An 18,685-nucleotide genomic window follows, 5' to 3' on the forward strand; every position below is an offset into this window, starting at 1 on the left:
TGTGATTCTGGTGCACGTTTAAGTTCGAGAAGCACTGCCCTGCAAGACTGTCAGAATACACAGAATAAGCAGAGAGCAAGGTTGTCTAGAACCAGGATTCTCAAACGTGTCCCCTTGGAAATCAGTTCTGAGCTGGAAGAAGGCATGTTCTCCTGCAAACCTTGATAATGGTAAGCTTTCCCCTATTGTATTATCTCACCTTTCTTTGTACAATTTTTCCTCTCTTCTTTGGAGCCTAGTATCACTTGCCTGTTAGTGAAAACTTTAGAAGATGACAACAATTGAAAAGTAGTAAAGAAATATCTATGGAAAACTTGAAAAGTGTTTAATTGTTGTATTTTTTCTTTCTTTTGTGGGTTTCTTAATCCTTGGATTAGTGATTGTGATTTTATGTTGCACAATAGAGAATAGTCATATTTTCTATTACTTAACTTGTCTCTGATATACATGGATGAATTAAATGTTAATGTCTTTTGTTGTTCCACAAAAAGCACCTGATTTCCATCTACATGAACATGAAGACCAAGGCTTCAGAACCTCTCTAGAATCATCTAACCAAGAAGAATTTGTCATAGAAAAGTAAAGTTAGAAAGGCTAATGTGTATTTCATCTATCCCTCTACCTCCAATGAGGACCAACATTAATAGATACAAATATAACCTATTGGTTCTTTCTGGATAGTAGAAATATGAGTGGTTTCTATGTTCTCCCTTGTGCTTTCCTGAATACACAGAAATGCCTACAGTGAACATTCATTCATTCAACAAATATCTAATGAGCACCTACTAAGAGACAGAAACTATTTAGGTGCTGGAATACAGCAGTGAACAAGTCAGACAAAAATCTCTTGTTCTGATGTCAGGATCTTTGGGCTTTTCTCTTAGGCTGGTCAGATCCCTTGAAGAAGACACTTCAAGTTGCCTCTGTGAAGGATAAACATCTGGTAGCCAGAGAGGTAGGAACTGAGTGGAGGAAGAAGGCTGGGAATCTTGGCATTCAATGTTCATAAATTCACTTAATCTCCTGTTTATACAGAGACCTCATATTTAACCCACTCTGGAGAATAAAGACTTCAGTCTTCTTTTGGAAGGAGGGGGCAAAAATTAAAGAAGATAGAGACGACCTGGAGATCTAACTGCTCTTAAACAGCTTGCAAAATGCTTGTTTGAATCCCTGCCCAGGGTACAACCTGTACATAGCAGCCCTGCTGTTCTATACCTACCTCCACAGTAGGCATTTGGGGATACCTACTGCCATCAATTCCTGAGAATTGAGGGATTCTGCAGTATTAATCAGGTTGGTTCTCAGCTTTTTAAAACTTTTCTGTATGTATTAGGTTGGTGCAAAAGGAATTGCGGGTTTTGCAGTTATTTTTAACTTTTTAAACTGCAATTACGTTTGCACCAACCTAATATTTATTTTCACAAGCAGAAGGAAGACACATGGGGTCTCAGGTTTTTCCCACTTTGGATTTAAGATTCAGGTTTCTCCAGGGTGGTAACTTAATACTTGTCCATTTGCTTTCCAGCTTCTACTTCTTTTGTTGTTTTTGTTTCTGCTACTGGCTCTTCTCAGTATTGTGGGTTTATACTTTTAAAAATCCAGTTACTGACATTTTAGTGGTAGTCTAGGAGGCAACAAAAGTAGATCGTCTTCATTTATGGCTTTTTATGGCATTTATGACTCTCATCACATTTGGGAAATACTTTCCTATACTAATTTAAATCCCCTCTCATTACCATTCAAACCTTTATTTTTCCCTATTTGTTTTTAGAATTGGATATTTGAATAAAATATGTATTTTTACTTGTTTATGATTGTGACTTAGGAAGCATTCATTGTCATTCATATACTTTAAGATTCTAAATAGCAGGAAACAAATGATCACTTTCCTCAGCAGATCAAAAATGGGGGTGAGACATACTCATACATATTAAAAATTATGTATGTAGATTAGTTATTGCTGCATTGTTTATAACACCAAAAGACTGCAAAAACCTAATGGTCAGCAACAGAGGACTTGTTAAATAAAACATCCCAATCCATATGGAAGTATATTATATGATTAAAAAGAATGAGGCAGATGTTTATGTTCTGATGTGGAAGAGTCTGTAAGGACAGAATAGAGTCAGTATAGTGTTTAGAAATATGTATCTATATAGTGTCTATATCTGTAACAGTGGTTCCCTCTTGGGAGGGAACTAGGTGATTGGGAGACAGGGAGAAGAAGGAAGACTTAGTTTTCCTTCATATACCATTTGCACCATTTGAATTTTATGCCATAGCCTTAAAGTTACTTATTTAAAAAATAAATATAAAGTGCTAATAAATAGTTTTTAAAAGGATGAGTTCCATGACCTTTACCTGACATGATTCCCTCCCTGATTACTTCCACTATCTAAATTTCCCTCCATTTTCAAGAGAGATATTAATTCCTGATTCCTTTTACGGGCCACTCCAGCCCACCAAGCACTCCTTCATCTGATCTCCTTTGCTAGAAGTTATCATGTGTGGCAAGTCATCACACATTGCTTTGTTAGTGCTGCTGCTGCTCCTTTTAGATAGCAGCAACCATCTTGTATTAAACTTTCCATTTTGTATTTTCATTTGTTTTACCGAGCCTTTTACAGGTTGCATGGGGGGTCTTGCAAAAATGAGTAGTCAGCGAAGAATATGTGAGCAAGTAAAAGGGAGTACATGAGAAGGAGCTTGAGGCTCCCTCGTTGCCAAGGAGACTTCAAGGGCATTTACCAGAGGTTCATATGAACCAGTGACCTGTTTTTATAAAATGCTAAAAGGTAAAGCCTTCACATTTTACATTGAATTAGTCCAGATTATAATGACATTACTTAGCTAAGAGCACTTACACTGGAGGGATAAGATAAGTTGTTGGGAGACACAAGCAAAGATTTTGAAGCAAGACTCAAATTTATAGAGCCCAGAGGACTTAAAGATCAGCTAGTCCAAACCCTTACTTCATAGGACCCAAGGCAAACAAGGCTTTGGTGGAGTTCAGACTCATACTCAAGTCTCCTCCTAAGATCAGTTATGGATCTATACCGTTCAGCCTGTCGGAGAAGAGGTTTGGCCTGGGTGAATATGGGGTCTTTCCACAGCAAGAAAGACAGGGGGGCTCTGTGCCTGGAGAAGAGGGGAGAGAAAGTAGGTTGTCAAGTTTGTCTCTTCCGTAATTATGTTCAGGGCTCCGTGAGAGTCTGTGCGACTAAAAGTCTCTATTAGCAGAACCAAGTTACGATAACTAGAACTGGCTTGGAAAGCTACAAACCTCAAGTTCCCCTTACCCAGCTCAGTCCCTCTAGTTCAAGAAACCAACTGAACTTCAGTTAAAAGCTCTTCAACGACCCTTTACAACCCCCTTTTTCACACCTGGAGAAGGAAAATAGGCAAAGGAGCTTGCAATACAAATATGAGAGCTTTCCCTATTTCCAGGGTTTTTCAGCTCGTTCTCCAGTGTCTACTGTATCCAGAATGTCAGAGACATTTAGGGTAGCCATGGAGATATTACTGGCCTCGGTCTTGTTTCCTTCCTTTTCTTTGCTATTAAAATCTTTCGCTCTGATTTCAGTAAGGCATCCCACTTCTGCTGGCGTCTGGGTCCTGCAGCTCCTCTCTGCTCAAGGACACTTAATGTAGGCAGTAGGAACACTTTCAAAAAAATTATTTTTATTAAATTTGTTGGGGTGACATTGGTTAGTAAAATTATACAGTTTCAAGTGTACAATTATGTAATACATCATCTATATATTGCATTAGGAACACGTTTTTAAGCGAGGAGAGAGAACGGGTGAGGTTTATGCCAAACTGGGATGAATCCCAGTCACTGGTCTCGGGTTTAGACTACAAGTCCCAGGAGACACTGCAGCTCCAGGGCGCTCCAGTGATCCTTCCCTCACTCCTCTGGATCGTGGAGATAAAAGTTCCGTTTGCAGCGCACAGCGAGCTGCTGTGTTTTCAACGGCGGTGACGGAGTTGGGAGCCCGCCGACTGCAGGCGGGGGCGTTAAGGAGGCAGATTCCTCCTCCCTCAAGCACTGGGGGGGCGGGGAGGAGGGAAGCCAGGCCAGCGGGCCGGGGACCGAGCTGCAAAGACGGAGCGGGCTGAGATGGAGGGCGACGGGGTGCGGTGGGGGAGCGAGCCGGTGTCGGGTCCCGGCCCGGGGGGCGGCGGAATGATCCGGGACCTGTGCCGCGGCTTCGGCCGCTACCGCCGCTACCTGGGCCGGCTGCGACAGAACCTGCACGAAACCCAGAAGTTCTTCCGCGACATCAAGGGTTCCCACAGCCACAGTTGTCCCTCCTCCCCCACGGGCGATGGCGGGGCCCAGCGCGGCCCTGCTGGCGATGTCGCCGAGACCCGGCTGCAGGCGGGTAAGAAGGGCAGCCGCGAAGGAGCAAGGGCCGGAGAGGCGAGCTGGAGGGTGGACCGCACCCCTGCCCTGCAAAACAACCCGGGAAGAGGCGTGAAGTGAGGGGAGGACCTCGTGGCCCGGCCGTGGGCCTGCGCCCGCGGGCTCAGATGCTTGGGGAGGACACCCCCCAAGGGCTGGGGGAGGGGCGGCGAGGACGCGGCAGGGGGTCCCTGGGGGCCAGGGGCGTCCAGAGGCAGGAGTTCCAGGAATAGGATCGAGGGGACCCGCTGTCGGCGGGCGGGAGCGCGGAGGGCCGGTGTTTGGGGAGCGCGCGGGTGACCCGAGTGCGTGGGTAAAGTTTCCCTGAGTTGGGGGCTGGGCAGTTGTGGCTCAGAGTCCCAGTGGAGGGATGGAGGGATGGAGGGATGGAGGGATGGAGGGGGGTCGTAGGCAGGGCGCCCCAGGAGTCAGGAGGCCAGGGACCTGGAATGTACTCTGTGTGTTGTGCGCGCGTGTGTGTTTGTATGTGAAATGCTTTCACACCAATCGAGGCAACTCTGGAGAAGGAAGGAATGTACTCGGTATGGGGCTGGGGTCGCCAAAGGAAATGGCATCTGATGGTTGACGGGAAATTGCCAGAGATGTTGCTTTTGCTCACGGTGAAGAAGTTTTCGGTCCTGAGACTTCTCGACGTGATTCCCTCTGGGATGTTAGAGGCCCTAAAGCACTTAGAATCGTTCAAGGCCTTTGATCTTTCCTAATTTCTTGCTTCCTCTCAAACGACTTACTATTGCTATAGAGTTTGTTAACTACTGTGTCTAATTAGGACATAACTTAGGTTGGAAGGGAGGAGGGACTGGATCCCATCTAGACAGAGACCCTGGGGGCAGCATAGCAAAGAAGTCAGTGGGTTTAATTTAGTGACTCTCGAACTTAAGTATGTATTAAAATCAAATTAAAATAAAAAATGTCTCAGGCGGTATTCCCCTGGTTAAGTTTAGTGGGTGGGTCCTAAGAATATAAACATAGAAACATCCTTGGGGATTCTGATGCAAGTGGTCTGCAAACACACTTTCAGAAACACAAATTTAGGTTCTGATAGCAAATTTGAACATGGGGCTCAAAATAAAATGAATTGTTAAACTCTTCACAGTTTGTGTGTTGGGCCCTATATTCCCAAAGTTGCATGTTTAATATCCTACATTTGTGGGAGACTCCAGAAATGGTGATAAAAATAAGATAGTAAGATTTTGATATGGTCCTAAATGATACCATTGCATTTAATTAGCCTAGATGTAAATAAAAATACTTTTATTTTACCTCAGGGGATAAATGGGAGGAGGACGGTGACTAGTGTCAGGGAGGGGGAGAAGCCCCTTTCTTTAGTTCTTCCTGCTGGACTCATAATTAAATAATAAAATTGACACAAGACTAGATTAACTGGAGAAAAAACAATTTATGTACCAGGGAGAAGAATATGGTAATCAGATCATAAAATGAGGCTCAAAAAGATGATCCCACCAGGTACCTTTTTATATTTTTTAGACAAAAAACAAATTTGTGACAAACTGACAGGACGAAGAGTTAGTGCTTATTAGGAAAGAACTTAAGCAAGGTTTGGTAGTTGTTAGTGAGGAATCTAAACAAAGTTTGAGCTTGGTATTACAAGGCTTGTTTATACAAGCTTTTGACTCTGGATTCTTTTAACTCTTGTGATAAGGTTGTCTCAGCCCTCGGGAGCTGGGAGGGCACCTACCACATGGGAGATCTATAAGAGGGACAGAGAGGTCAGGGTTTCCTTCTGCATGGGCAGTTTCTTAAATAACTTTATAAGTAAAATGCTCAATATGCCATTGTGGGATATCTTGGAGCAACCTGCCCTGGACCCGGATACTAATTTTTCTGAAATTGGTTTTGATATCTTATGCCCAGATGTTTGCTATTCTGAAAATGGACCTATAGAAGGGGCTGATTTCTGTGAGGCTGTAAGAAAACCGCTGGTGAGAAGGGCTAATGTTTTCAGAGGTGAGCCCCAGAGTGTGTACTTTCACCTTCTCTCCCTTAGCAGTCCTCTCCAGGGGCTTGCCCTGCTCACAGGGTTTCTTAGTTTATCTACCCCCCCCACCCCAAACAAAAACGAAACCCTCTGTTGCTGTTATTTTATAACAACTATTTATTTTTTTTACTAAAAAAAAATCACAGTAGATTCACCGCAGAGATGGAAGTTTTCAAGGCACCTTGATTGGCTCGCTTTTATTCTTTAAAGTCAACTTAAAAAACACAAATGCACTTTTGTATTTTGCCTCACTGGCTTTTTTAGTTGACGGCATCATGAACTAATCTTAGTGTATTTAACTCTCTTCACCCTCTGGAGTCAGTCCACCCGAAATAATAACCAGGAAGAGGGTACAGATAACAGGACTGGCAGCAATTTGATTTTGCTCCATAAAATGCTTCCATTTTGTTTCAATATGGAAAGTTTTATCTTTGGAGGTGAAATGAACATCAGCGAAAATTAGTGAGGTGACACTTATATGTTTATTTTGGGGATGCCATTTTCCTAGCTATTTAGGTAATTGTGTTAGAAAATAGAAACCATTCCTTAAAAGACTAGCTCTTGTTCTTTTACAGTCTATCCTTGCAAGGTCAACTTCATTCAGAGACCGTCTCAACTTTCTTTTGTGAATGTTGGTTTCTGATTAATAGGAACTTGAAATGTTAAGAGAAGGGACACTCAATTCTTAACCTAACAAACCTCTAGAAGGTTTTAATCATCATATCAGGATGGACGTGTGCTACTGAGTTGGATGTAGTATGTATGGTATTTGAACAACTGAAGATCATGGATTAACTCAAAATTTTTTTCACTTTTAACCACAAAGGAGATGGGAAGGACCCCGAATTAATGCTTTCTTCCTAATTTTGACAGTTTTGTATTCACTGGGGGCAATGTAGAAAGTATGACATACATGATGTTTTAGAAGTTAAAAAGTGGGTGTAATATAACTCTGAAATGAGAGTAGCTTGGCCTGTAACAAAGAAAACTGAAATTTCCTTGACTGAGTTCCTCTGCTGCCCAAATCATTGTCTTTCTTTTCACTTAACTAACTGTAGGGCACTACAGCCCTTCTATCTGTGGATTTTCCTGTCAGAGCATTCAGAAGTAATGAGATAAAGGTTTTGAGCACTTTTGAAAAAAAGGCGGAATGGAGTATTACAAAGTAGCAGACAAAAGTATTTTTCTTGAGTTCGTAGCTGTTGCAATGTATCATTAACCTCTCAATTTTAAGAAATTGGGATGACTCAAATGTGTCTAGTTGGAATGCTCTAGTCTGTGCTGCATTCCTTCAATGCCTGGTTCCACTCCTTACTGATTGAATACCTTGAGCAAGTCACAACTGTGCTGGGCCACAGTTTCCTCATCTGGAAACGGGGACTATGATACTAGTACTTGCCTCTGGGGTTGTTGGGAGTTAATATATATTAAGGTATGTGTGCAGAACAGAGCTTGGCATGCTGTGTAAGTATTAACTATTAGTATTCAATACACATCTGAATGCCTGGTTTGCGGGGTAAAGAGGCAAATAAAGACATTGGCCTTGGTCTTGGGTTAGTGGAAATCAGTCTTTCCTTTTTATACTTTTCTCCTAAGAAAGAAAACACACACACACAGACACAGACACACACACACACACACACACACACACACACACACCGTGGGTGCCAAAAAAATATATACAAGTGGACACTTTGGTCAACGTTGCTCAAGCAGTAGTTCGTCGTAATCAGAGGTGTCTGGACACCGATGGTAACCACTTTGAGCACCTCTTGTAACTGCAGAAGTCAAACGTGACTTGTATTCATCTTTTGTTATCGGCATATATTGAGTATTACAATTTTAATCATTTTTTCCTTTTTAAAAATGTGTATACATTTTTTTGGTGCTTTCTCTCTCCATACACACACACACACATACATACACATTATTTCCCCAAAAATAAGACCTACCCAGACCATCAGCTCTAATGCATCTTTTGGAGCAAAAATAAATATAAGACCCGGTCTTATATAAGATCCGGTATTATATTATACCTGGTATGATATGATATGATATGATATGATATGATATGATATGATATGATATGATATATTAGACCTGGTATTATAGTATATTATACCTGGTATTATATTACATTATACCCGGTCTTATATTACAGTAAGACCGGGTCTTATATTAATTTTTGCTCCAAAAGATGCATTAGAGCTGGTGGTGTGGCTAGATCTTATTTTCGGAGAAACATGGTGTGTGTATATATATATATATATATACATATATATATATATATATATATATATATATATATATATATACACACATATGTGTGTGTGTGTGTATATGTATATACACACACATATATACATAAAACTATCAACATTACAGTGTACCTATTTGTTTTTTTTGGATAAGGGATGAAAAGGACCTGGAAGACCTTAACTTAATCCTTTAGAAAGGTATAATCTAATCTCGACCATATATATATTCAATGTGTAAAGCAGAAAAATGGCAGAAAGCTAAGTAAGGTATGGCTAGATTATAGGCATTTTATGTGAGTTATAATTCTTAGGTTTTTAGAGCTCTTTGCCTTTGGTTAGCCAATAGGTTTGCTTTCTCCAACATTTTTCACCCTCTTTTTTTTTTTTTTTTTAAGATTTTATTGCGGAAGGAGAACAGGACTTTATTGGGGAACAGTGTGCACTTCCAGGACTTTTTTCCAAGTCAAGTTGTTGTCCTTTCAGTCTTAGTTGTGGAGGGCGCAGCTCAGCTCCAGGTCCAGTTGCCGTTGCTAGTTGCAGGGGGCACAGCCCACCATCCCTTGCGGGAGTCAAACGGCAACCTTGTGGTTGAGAGGACGTGCTGCAACCAACTGAGCCATCCGGGAGCTCAGCGGCAGTTCAGCTCAAGGTGCCGTGTTCATTCTTAGTTGCAGGGGGCGCTGCCCACCATCCCTTGTGGGACTGGAGGAGCAACCTTGTGGTTGAGAGCCCACTGGCCCATGTGGGAATCGAACTGGCAGCCTTCGGCGTTAGGCACACAGAGCTCCAGCCACCTGAGCCACCGGGCCAGACCCTCTTTTTGTCATACCTAGTATAAACCGATTGCCAGAATTAAAAAGAAGAGGAAAAGCACTAGGGCACTTATTTAAAGTTGACATTTTTCTTGAACTCCTTAGAAATTTGTACAGATAATAAAGTTTAAGTGACAGAGTGATGTCTGGGGAAGGGGCAGAAAGTTGGGAGAGAAGAAATTCTTTACATCCTGGTTTCAAGCGCAGCCGTCTTCATGGGGCTGAGGGTCTTCATGGGGCTGAGGGGCGGGGAGAAGTAGGGGTTGTGCAGTGGGAGAGCTAGGGACGGATGGGTGTGCTTTCTAGTAGTTTGCCATGATCTCTTTAGAAGAGCTGCCTTAGCATTTCAATACAAGCTCAGCAGAGCAGTGTGAAGAGTAAAACCTCATTTCCCAAGGACTTCTAAAACTTTCACTTTCTCTCTGTTTTCTTCCTCGTGGAAGCAGCATACGTTTGCACCACACCCGTGTCCCTGTTCTAGTTGAACCTCTTATTAACTATGTGACCTGGTACTCGTTCCTTAACCTATTTGAGTCTTCGTTTCTTCATATGTAAAATGGAAGTGACACAAAATGCCACATATTTTATGATTCCATCTATATTAAATGTCTAGAATAGGCAAATTCATAAAGATAGAAAATAGATTTCCAGGGATCAGGGAGAGAGGAAAATGAGGAGTGACTGCTAATGGGTATGGGATTTCTTTGGGGGGAAGGAAATATTCTGGGATTAGATAGTGGTGGCGGTTGCACAATTTAGTGAATATACTAAAAATCACTTCATTGTACACTTGAAAAGGGTAAATTTTATGATACGTGAATTATCTAAATAAGAGTGATAATGTCTACTTCACAAAGTTGTGACGTTTGAATATACACCAAAGCACTTAGGATAGGCATGTACTTAGTGCTAAACATTTGTGGCTGAGTGTGTGTGTGTGTGTAGTGGGTGAATATTAGCTTAGGAAGTTGGAACATGATGGGCTGGGGAAGAATAAGAGAAGCAGAAAGATAGAATGTGGGGCCAGTTTGAACAGAGAACCAGATGTAGGCCCAGGTCTCCAAGCTCCCCAGTCCAGTTCTGCTGCTGTGACGCCTCCCTTGTTCTTTTCTGACCTGGCCATGGGAATATAAAATGCACCCTGGCATTGGAAAGATTTTGTTACAGATGAGTCATAACCCTGGCTCCATAGCTTGCCATGGAAGCATAATTTACTGCAGTGGGAGATTTTATCTGAGTGAGTATAATGAGACTCTACCTACTCAGATCTCTTATCCCCATTTCCAGTGCCTGCCATTTAGGGGGCCAGGCCCTGCTTTGCTGATCTTGCTGCCTCCAGCTCTCGAGGAGGAAGCGGCCGCCCCACGCACAGTGGCTCTTTGCCATTTACCCTCTTTCCTCTTCCTCATCTTCTTTCCTGGGATAAACTGCTCCCGTGGTACAGGGCAGCCACTATTAAAAAGGCTTGGATAATTCTGCCTGCTCTTAGAAAGACACTATTATCTTAAGATTATTATCATTTGCAATGTTTAGTTTAGTCTTAAAAGTCATTCCTAATTTCAGTAGGGTAAGTTCTTCAGCCTTGCAAGTAGTTTTTAAAAGAAAGCATGGATTTAAATAAAAATCCATCCCGGTCTTTAAATTTTGTTTTGCTTTGTCCACTTTCCCAGCATCTCCTTTGTTTCTTCACGCTGCTGTTCTCTGTCTCACTAGGTTAAGACGAGGTTAAGGGAACAATCTTCCTGTATTAGATGTACTTCTCAAAAATAAAACCTTAAAAAATAATGTTACTGAAGTAGAGGGGAATGTAAATTTCACCTTATACCTACTGCTCAGTTCCTATAGGCTCTGGACACGCAGATCATGCTGTTATTCATGTACTTACGTGTACGCTAGCTGTGGCTGTGTTTGTCTTCTCCTGCTTGCTCGAGTGTGAACTCTTAGGGTAAAGACTATGTCCTACTCGCCTTTGTATCCCCTGCAGTCACTGCCTTTGTGCTTTGTACATAACAGGCTAATAAATATCTGTTGAACTATTTCCATGGTTAGTAGATATTAGAATGATGTTTTTTGTACTTCAAAAGGGCGTCCCCTCACCCCCAAAGGGTAAGGCTTTTTGTAGATTTGCCCACATTTTACTGTCTGGGCCCCTGAAAAAGAACAGTGATATGCGTTTGATAGCTCACCGATGAGGTCGGAGTTGCAGTCCTTGCCAGTGTCCCAGAGAATGACTTTCATGTCCCAAAGAATGAGTTGCATGCACTACCCCAGTGTACCAGAGCCTCACCGTGATGAGGGAAGTAAATCCTTAATGTTCATTCACTCAACAAACCTTTGTTAACGCCTGCCCCTCTACTGGGCACAGGACACGCAATGGTGAGCCACTGTCCAAGTAATTGATGTTATGAATGAAGGAAGGATTAGTGTTTCATCATGTTTCCTCCAGTGGATTTCCCACAAATTGGTTACTTACTTAACCATTAGCTGTCTTTTAGGGTGTGGGGATAAAGCATATGGGAAGTTGTAGGATTAAATGGCTTTGATAAAACAGGAGTTGACATGCTTTACTAACTTTCTGACAGAATACAGGACAATTGGCCCTGCTCTGTCTTTGATGGAGTAATTATGATTGCTTGTTTGTATGGTTCAAAAGCAGAATGCATTCATGAATATTGTTGTTAAATCATATCTTTCTCAGACGTTACTCATAAGGAAGCCAGTGTGAAGAGGATGGCGTGTGTGGGTGCATGTGTTTTTTTTCCTCACAGTTTTAAGACCTGAGGTGAAATTTGCTCCTTACTTGTAGGAAAATAGTTCACTTCTAGGGATGATGAGTCTTGCTTCATACATGGTCCAGAGATTCTGAGTGGTGTCATTTATAATGAGTATAGAGATTGAGTCCATGTGGAAAATGCAATTTTTCGTTCTTGACTCTCAAGGATATGACTGGAGTCCCCTTTAGAAGTTCCAGACTAAGTGTAGTCCACCCCAAGCTTGAAAATTAATTCAATTCTTTTCCAGATGGGGAGTCTGGTAGTCTTGGGGATCCTGGAACTTTTGCTAGAGTTATAAATCAGCCTCTCTCAGGAAGCCCCTTATGTATGTGTACTATTCCTCCAAAGTCCAAACCAAACTCTCTGAAGAAAACTTGGTCGGCACATGGAGACCCATCAGTGGCCCTTGTGGGCGCGTTGGACATGCCCGTCGCTTGTGCAGTGCCTTCTGGTGTTTTCTTTAGCAGGCTGTGTGAGTGGTTTGGACACATTCCCCAGCCTCGTGCCCCGCGGCTGTGGGGATCTTCTGACCACAATTTTCTTTGGAGTTGGGCTCTATAAAGTCCTTCCGTTCCCTTGGGTGGTGTGCTCTGGGCAGGTTGATGGGAAGTAGGACTTGAGGGTGGTTTTTCTTTTCACATGTCTAACTAATAATGCATCAGAAGTACCCCCAAAGAATTATGATAGGTTATGCAGTCATAAAAGCCTTTGATTTTAAAATAAAATCCTCACACTTCTTTAAAAAATGCTTTTATCCCTTTTCTTTAATTCAGATGTAAAAAAGATCTAACTTTAGCTTCATCAGATAAGGAGCTTTAGTGCTTTATTTATGCCAGAGAGATTTTAGCTTAGTGTTTTTTTACCCTTTCCAGTCTATATAATGGGGAGAGAATTACATTTCCCAGGATTTTTATCAAGCCAAACTTTCCAGAGCAAAGACTACGGCCCTCTCATAAATGTAGCTAGATTCCAAGACTAATTGGAATAAAAGCTCTCTCTTTATTTGCATTAGAGACAGTGACTGAACCAATATGAAGTTTACTTTTTAGTAATATTCTGTACTACATACTCCTGGTTAACTTAGTACTGTGGAAACATGTAGGTGCAAGGAAGAATGTGGGGGGAACAGCAAGCAGGAAAAAAGTCCTTACTCTTGGCGCACAGGAGCCCCACTGGGGGACCCTATTTCGGTTTCTCCTGCTAGAATAATTGCCTGCTCTGCTGGCTCTCATTCCATGTGGAGAAATGGAGACGTTCTGCAGAGACAACTTGGAAAAGTGGTTTGTTAGTGTCTGAGGTAAAGAGGAGACGTGAAACCCAGAAGAGGTGGAGCTGTGTACCCTGCCTCTGAGTCGTCAGAAGAGGCCACTGCAGCAGTGCAAGGTTTACGCTTCTGGGGGTTTCTTGTTCATGAACTGGATGGTTACGGGTAACTTTTTTACTTTGAAGCGCCTATAGAATTGGCTATAGGACAAAGTGTGTGGCTGCTCGCTTGCGGGTCATGAAAGCATTCACAAGGCAGGTAGAAATACAGAAGGAAGGTTTATTAAAGCAAGAGGGTCGGCTGTGCAGTCTGCTGGAAACTACTGCGGCGAGTCTTTGTTTTATCTCGAGTTTTATATTTTCTAACCAGGATTAAAATTGCTTCGACCCGTAGTGGAATTTTCTGTTGAGTTCAGCTTTGTCCGTGTCATTGATTACTTCGGTGAATTACAAAATCCTTTGTATTTTCATTCACTTTCAGAGAGAACTTTAAGTTTAATGTTAAAAGTGAGGTAAAAATCTTTACCAAAGGAGGAAAATCCTGGGGTACCAGGAACAAGGATTGCAGTGATAACTGCTGAGATCTGAATGAACTCTGAAGCTCTGTCAACCTTACAAGTTGCAATAGTGTGACAAGGCAAAGATAGAGTTCCATTTCACTTTCTCCGTTTAGTGCCGTGCCTACCTTGGCTGCACCTTACCCTGGCCCTCACGCACCTCTTGGGTGTGTCAACAAAAAACCAGCCTAAGGAGAAACCTTATAAGAGTTTATTTGAGCAAAACTGACGACAGTTGCCGGAAAGCAAAATCTCAAGGGATTGAGAAAATGCTGCGCAGAAGGGCGGTTTGCAGTTTATTTCATACATAGAATCAAAGGAGGAGGGTTACATGAAATCCTTTGGTGGTAGATTAAGGGGTGGGAGAAAGCAAAGCCGGGAAACCACTGGGATTGGATAAAAGTAAATTGGAGAGACAGGTACTTCTTTTACATAGGTGGGTACAGGATGGTTAATAGTTCACATAGAGATGTTAATCAAGGGACAAGAATAATAATGAGGGATTCTGTACTTTCCTGCTCCTGTCTGGAAAAGGGATTACTGACATTCCAAGGATGTCATCTTAGGTGCAAAAAGACAATAGAAAGGCTCACTTAAGGTGAAGATTGACTTTCTGAAGGAAGCTTCAGGCTAAAGACGTGACTTTCCACCGTGGCCCACCTTAGTTGTGAATTTTTTGTTGTTGTTCACGCCATCTCATGTGGTTATTTTCAGTCTCCTGACCTTGTCAGGTTTAACCTGTGGACCCTTTTCTTTCCTCAAGTGTATGTTACTGATTGGGATGGAAAACAGGCAAGAAGGAGAGTATATTAATATAAATACATTGCTGTTATTCCACAAACAATTGAAATAAAGTGTCTATCCTAATAGGTCACTAGAGACAAAAAAACATCATTGGCATTCCTTCCCTCCAGTTCTCCCTTTTTAGAATAGTTTAACCTCAAACTCAAAGGGTAATGTACACTAACTGGTAGAGAAGAATTAAAAATTTCTCTGAAAAGCACCTACTGTCTCTTAGAAAAGGAACTCTAGAGATCTTAGAATAACAATAACATTTTTTAAAAATGCACCAGCTAATAGTAATACTGTGTTTCTTCCCCAGGCTTAAGTCCTGGTTTGGGGCAATTTTCCTAGTTATTCTGTCAGTGTGCTTTAAATTGGATTTTGGGCAATTTTTATAGTGACTCTTGTCAGTCTAGTTTAAATTGGGGCCCTACAATTGCTAAATTGTGTTTTGGCCCAGACTGGGAAAAAATATGGTGAGGGGGGAAGTCTCTATTCTTCTTAGTGTCTCTAGCTGGGCCTAAGACCTAAACTGACATAAGACATTAACAGGTGCAAAGTATATGCATTTTATTAAATTGTCCCTGTAGATGAGAGTCCCCACAAGAGAACGATGACCCAGTGAAACAGAGTTGAACATTTATATACTGAATTGGACAAAGAGAAATAAATTATGAAAATGTGACAAGACAGGGACTTGGGCAGGGCAGTTAATGGTGGTAAAGTAACTAGGAAAATAAAGGTTAGTTGAACGACTCGTTTGTACAGATTTTTCTTGTCCTTGACTCCAGGTCTCTGGTGATAAGAATGTTGCTTTCCTTCTGGTATCGAGAGGACACCTTCCAGATGGGGTTTTATGTCCTGTTTTCAGGAAGAAAAAAGGGAGGTCAGAACACCCTTCTTACACCTGCTGTGTACCAAGTGCCTTTAACTCTAAATAATCCTTCAGCCAAAGTGGCACGTTTTGAGGTGGCATATTCTACCACGCTTCAGGGGCATTGTCTACCAAGTAATAACCTGGTGAAGGGGTTCAGAACAGGTCTTCTCAGAATGGGCCACTTTGGCATACTGATTGTTTGGAGTTGAAGACAATCAAGGCCCAAAAGGCTCAGCTTTTTTTTAGCCTCCCCTTTAACTGCCTAAAAGAATTTAGATACAGGGCCTGGCCCACGAAGAGAACTATGAGTACTGATGACCACAGAGCACGGGCTACATTTGGGGGCTGGGGAAACTCGGCAGGGCCTGGAGATCAAGATCCTCTGTGTCCCATTGCCTCTGAGTAGCAGGGCAAACGTTTGTTTACCGAACATTTGCTCTTCCCGTCTTCCTATAAATTGTCTTCAGCTTTGAAGTCTCAGACCCCTACCCCCTTCTCCTTATCTCAGGATGCCATTAAAACAGGCAAATCCAGTGATGCACTTAGAAAAGGCTCAGTAAATGTTACTGTAGGGAGCAAAAGTAATTTTTTTCTTTAATTGGGGAATATTGGGGAACTGTGTGTTTCTCCAGGGCCCATCAGCTCCAAGTCGTTGTCCTTCGATCTAGTCGTGGAGGGCGCAGCTCAGCTCCAAGTCCAGTCGCCATTTTCAAACTTTAGTTGCAGGGTCGCAACCCACCATCCCATGCGGGAATTGAACCGGCAACCTTGTTGTTGAGAGCTCACAGTCTAACCAACTGAGCCATCCGGTCGCCCCAGGAAAAGTAATTTTCCCCTACCCTTCTAGATTCTTGGCTGAGACCGCCTCCCCCGCCCGCCATAATAAAAAGACATTAACAGGAGGAAAAAAACCCAGAAATTTAACAACACGACTACCTCCTGTCTACATATGGGAGATATCTAGGAAAACTTGAGCAACTCTGAAATGGCCAAAGTTACCACTGTCAGTGTCTCCAGCTAAAGACAGCTGTTACGGGAGGTTATCAGGAAAAGCACAGTAAACCAGGAAAAGGTTGTTATGCAGATTTAAGTCTTTCCCTTCTGCATTGGTGAGAGTTTCTAGAGATGTGGAGTCATCCTTTTCCTCCTGGTACTGAGTGGGAGACACCGTTACAAACGGAGATTTCTCTTATAAATATTTGTTATAAAAGGGTATTGAGGTTGTGGATTTTGCTCCCCTTTGTTATCTAAAGCAAAACAATGAGGTTGCTACTTTAGTTGTTCTCCTAGTTTGAGACCTTTGTTTAGAAGTACAGTTGAGCCTTGAATAAATTGGGTTTGAACTGCGCGGGTCCACATAGGCAGTTTTTTTTCCAATTGACCCATGCAGTTCATTTGACCCTCACAATTCAAACCCACGTTGTTCAAGGCTCAATTGGCAGTTGGGAATCTGTGCATACTTAAATTACACGCAGGTTTTCAACTGCGCGGGTAGGTGGAGCCCCTCACCCCAACATTGTTCAAGGGTCAACTGTAACAGCAATCAAGATAATCTGTATTTAAGAACAATCTAGAAAAAAAAGCCTTGGCTTGCACTTCAGACAATTTGAGTTGATTTTTCCTGCAGCCAGAGTTGGCAGGGTTAATGTGCTCCAGCTGAGAAGCCAGGCTGTTACCTTCTGGCGCCCCATATGCAGATGCTGTTATATTAATTACAAAGAAAACCTGATTAACTCGGAAGTCCTTTAACTGTCAGGAAGGCAGCTGCTCCAGCTCTGAAACAGGTTTTTTCCCTTCCTCCTACTGCCATTCTATAGTTTTTCATCTCTCCTTTACAGAACTCCTAAACCTGCAGTGTAGGTCCTCAGAGCCCCTGGCTAGTTCAATCACCTTTTTGATGTACACTTGCAGTAGACCAGAGAGAGCTTGCATAATTAAATTCACATACCGCTTAAAATAACAACACCCAGACCAGCCACCCATCCCCCTCAATTACTTTTTCCTTCAACAGTTAAAACCTGATGGAATCCTGGGATTTTAGAACTGGAAAGGATATTAAAGATGATCTAATCCAACTCCCTTAGTTCACAGATGAGAAATCCAAGGCTGAGAAAATCAAGTGAATTGCCAAAGTCACAGAGCTAGTCCGCGGTGAAGCCTGGGATCGGAGTCTCTCCCTCCTCGAGTGCTGCTCCCAGTTCAGTGCTGCCCTCCTCCCTCACTGAACCATGAACCATTTGCCAAGAGAAGCACGGAGTGAAACAATCTAGTTTCACCTTCGTTTCTCTCCATGCCCTTGTTCAAATCTTGTAGACAAGTGGAGATGAATGAGAAAGCTAAAGATTAGTGGGAAAAGCAAAGGGCTTGTATCACGAGGTACTGAGAAACCGGATGGCGATATCTACATTGAAGACCCTTCTTTAGTGCAGAGCCCTGACAGTGCTGGAAACAAAAATTAAAGCCAGGCTCTGCGGCAGCCCCTTCTCCCATTGCACTGGTCTACGGTTTGACACTAGTGGGGTTTATTTGTACTGACTGTTTTTGTTACTACAGAGTGGGGGTGTGTGATAATTTGGGTCAGATGAATAATGGGGTGTGTCTGCTATGGTTTGGGCTCATGCAGAGCGTGTTTTACTGGCTTTCCTATAGTTGGCACTCTCTCAGAGATGTTGAAGTCTCTCCCTCTGATCCTGAAAAGTGGTTTGGCGGTTTTCAGTATCTGTTGTCCACTCTCCTAGCAGCAGCAGTCAGAAAGGTCATTTAGGTTTTTTGTTTTTGTTTTGTGCCAACTTTTATTATAGGAGTTATGAGGGTTGCCCATGTGAACTTACACTTAGACACCCATCTGAGGATCTGGGAGGCCTGGGAAAAGAGGAAAGACAAGAAGTGTGGATGAGAGTGAAGCTAGTTGGGCTTCTCACTGCTCAGGCTGAGAC

At 42.4% G+C, this 18,685-nt stretch overlaps 1 protein-coding gene across 1 annotated transcript in view; it reads left to right on the top strand.

The window, feature by feature from the left end:
• Positions 1–3,949: 3,949 nt before the first annotated feature.
• The window catches only part of DSTYK (dual serine/threonine and tyrosine protein kinase), a 49,566-nt gene continuing 34,830 nt past the window's right edge, over positions 3,950–18,685 (top strand). Inside the window, exon 1 of the mRNA XM_019711453.3 lies at positions 3,950–4,388. Coding sequence (XP_019567012.3) covers positions 4,124–4,388 — 265 coding nt within the window. The 5' untranslated portion in view covers positions 3,950–4,123. The remainder of the gene's footprint in view (positions 4,389–18,685) is intronic.

This window comes from Rhinolophus sinicus, chromosome 11 (assembly GCF_057876585.1).
Source record: "Rhinolophus sinicus isolate RSI-liver-muscle chromosome 11, RSI-T2T, whole genome shotgun sequence".
Classification (NCBI taxonomy): domain Eukaryota; kingdom Metazoa; phylum Chordata; class Mammalia; order Chiroptera; family Rhinolophidae; genus Rhinolophus; species Rhinolophus sinicus.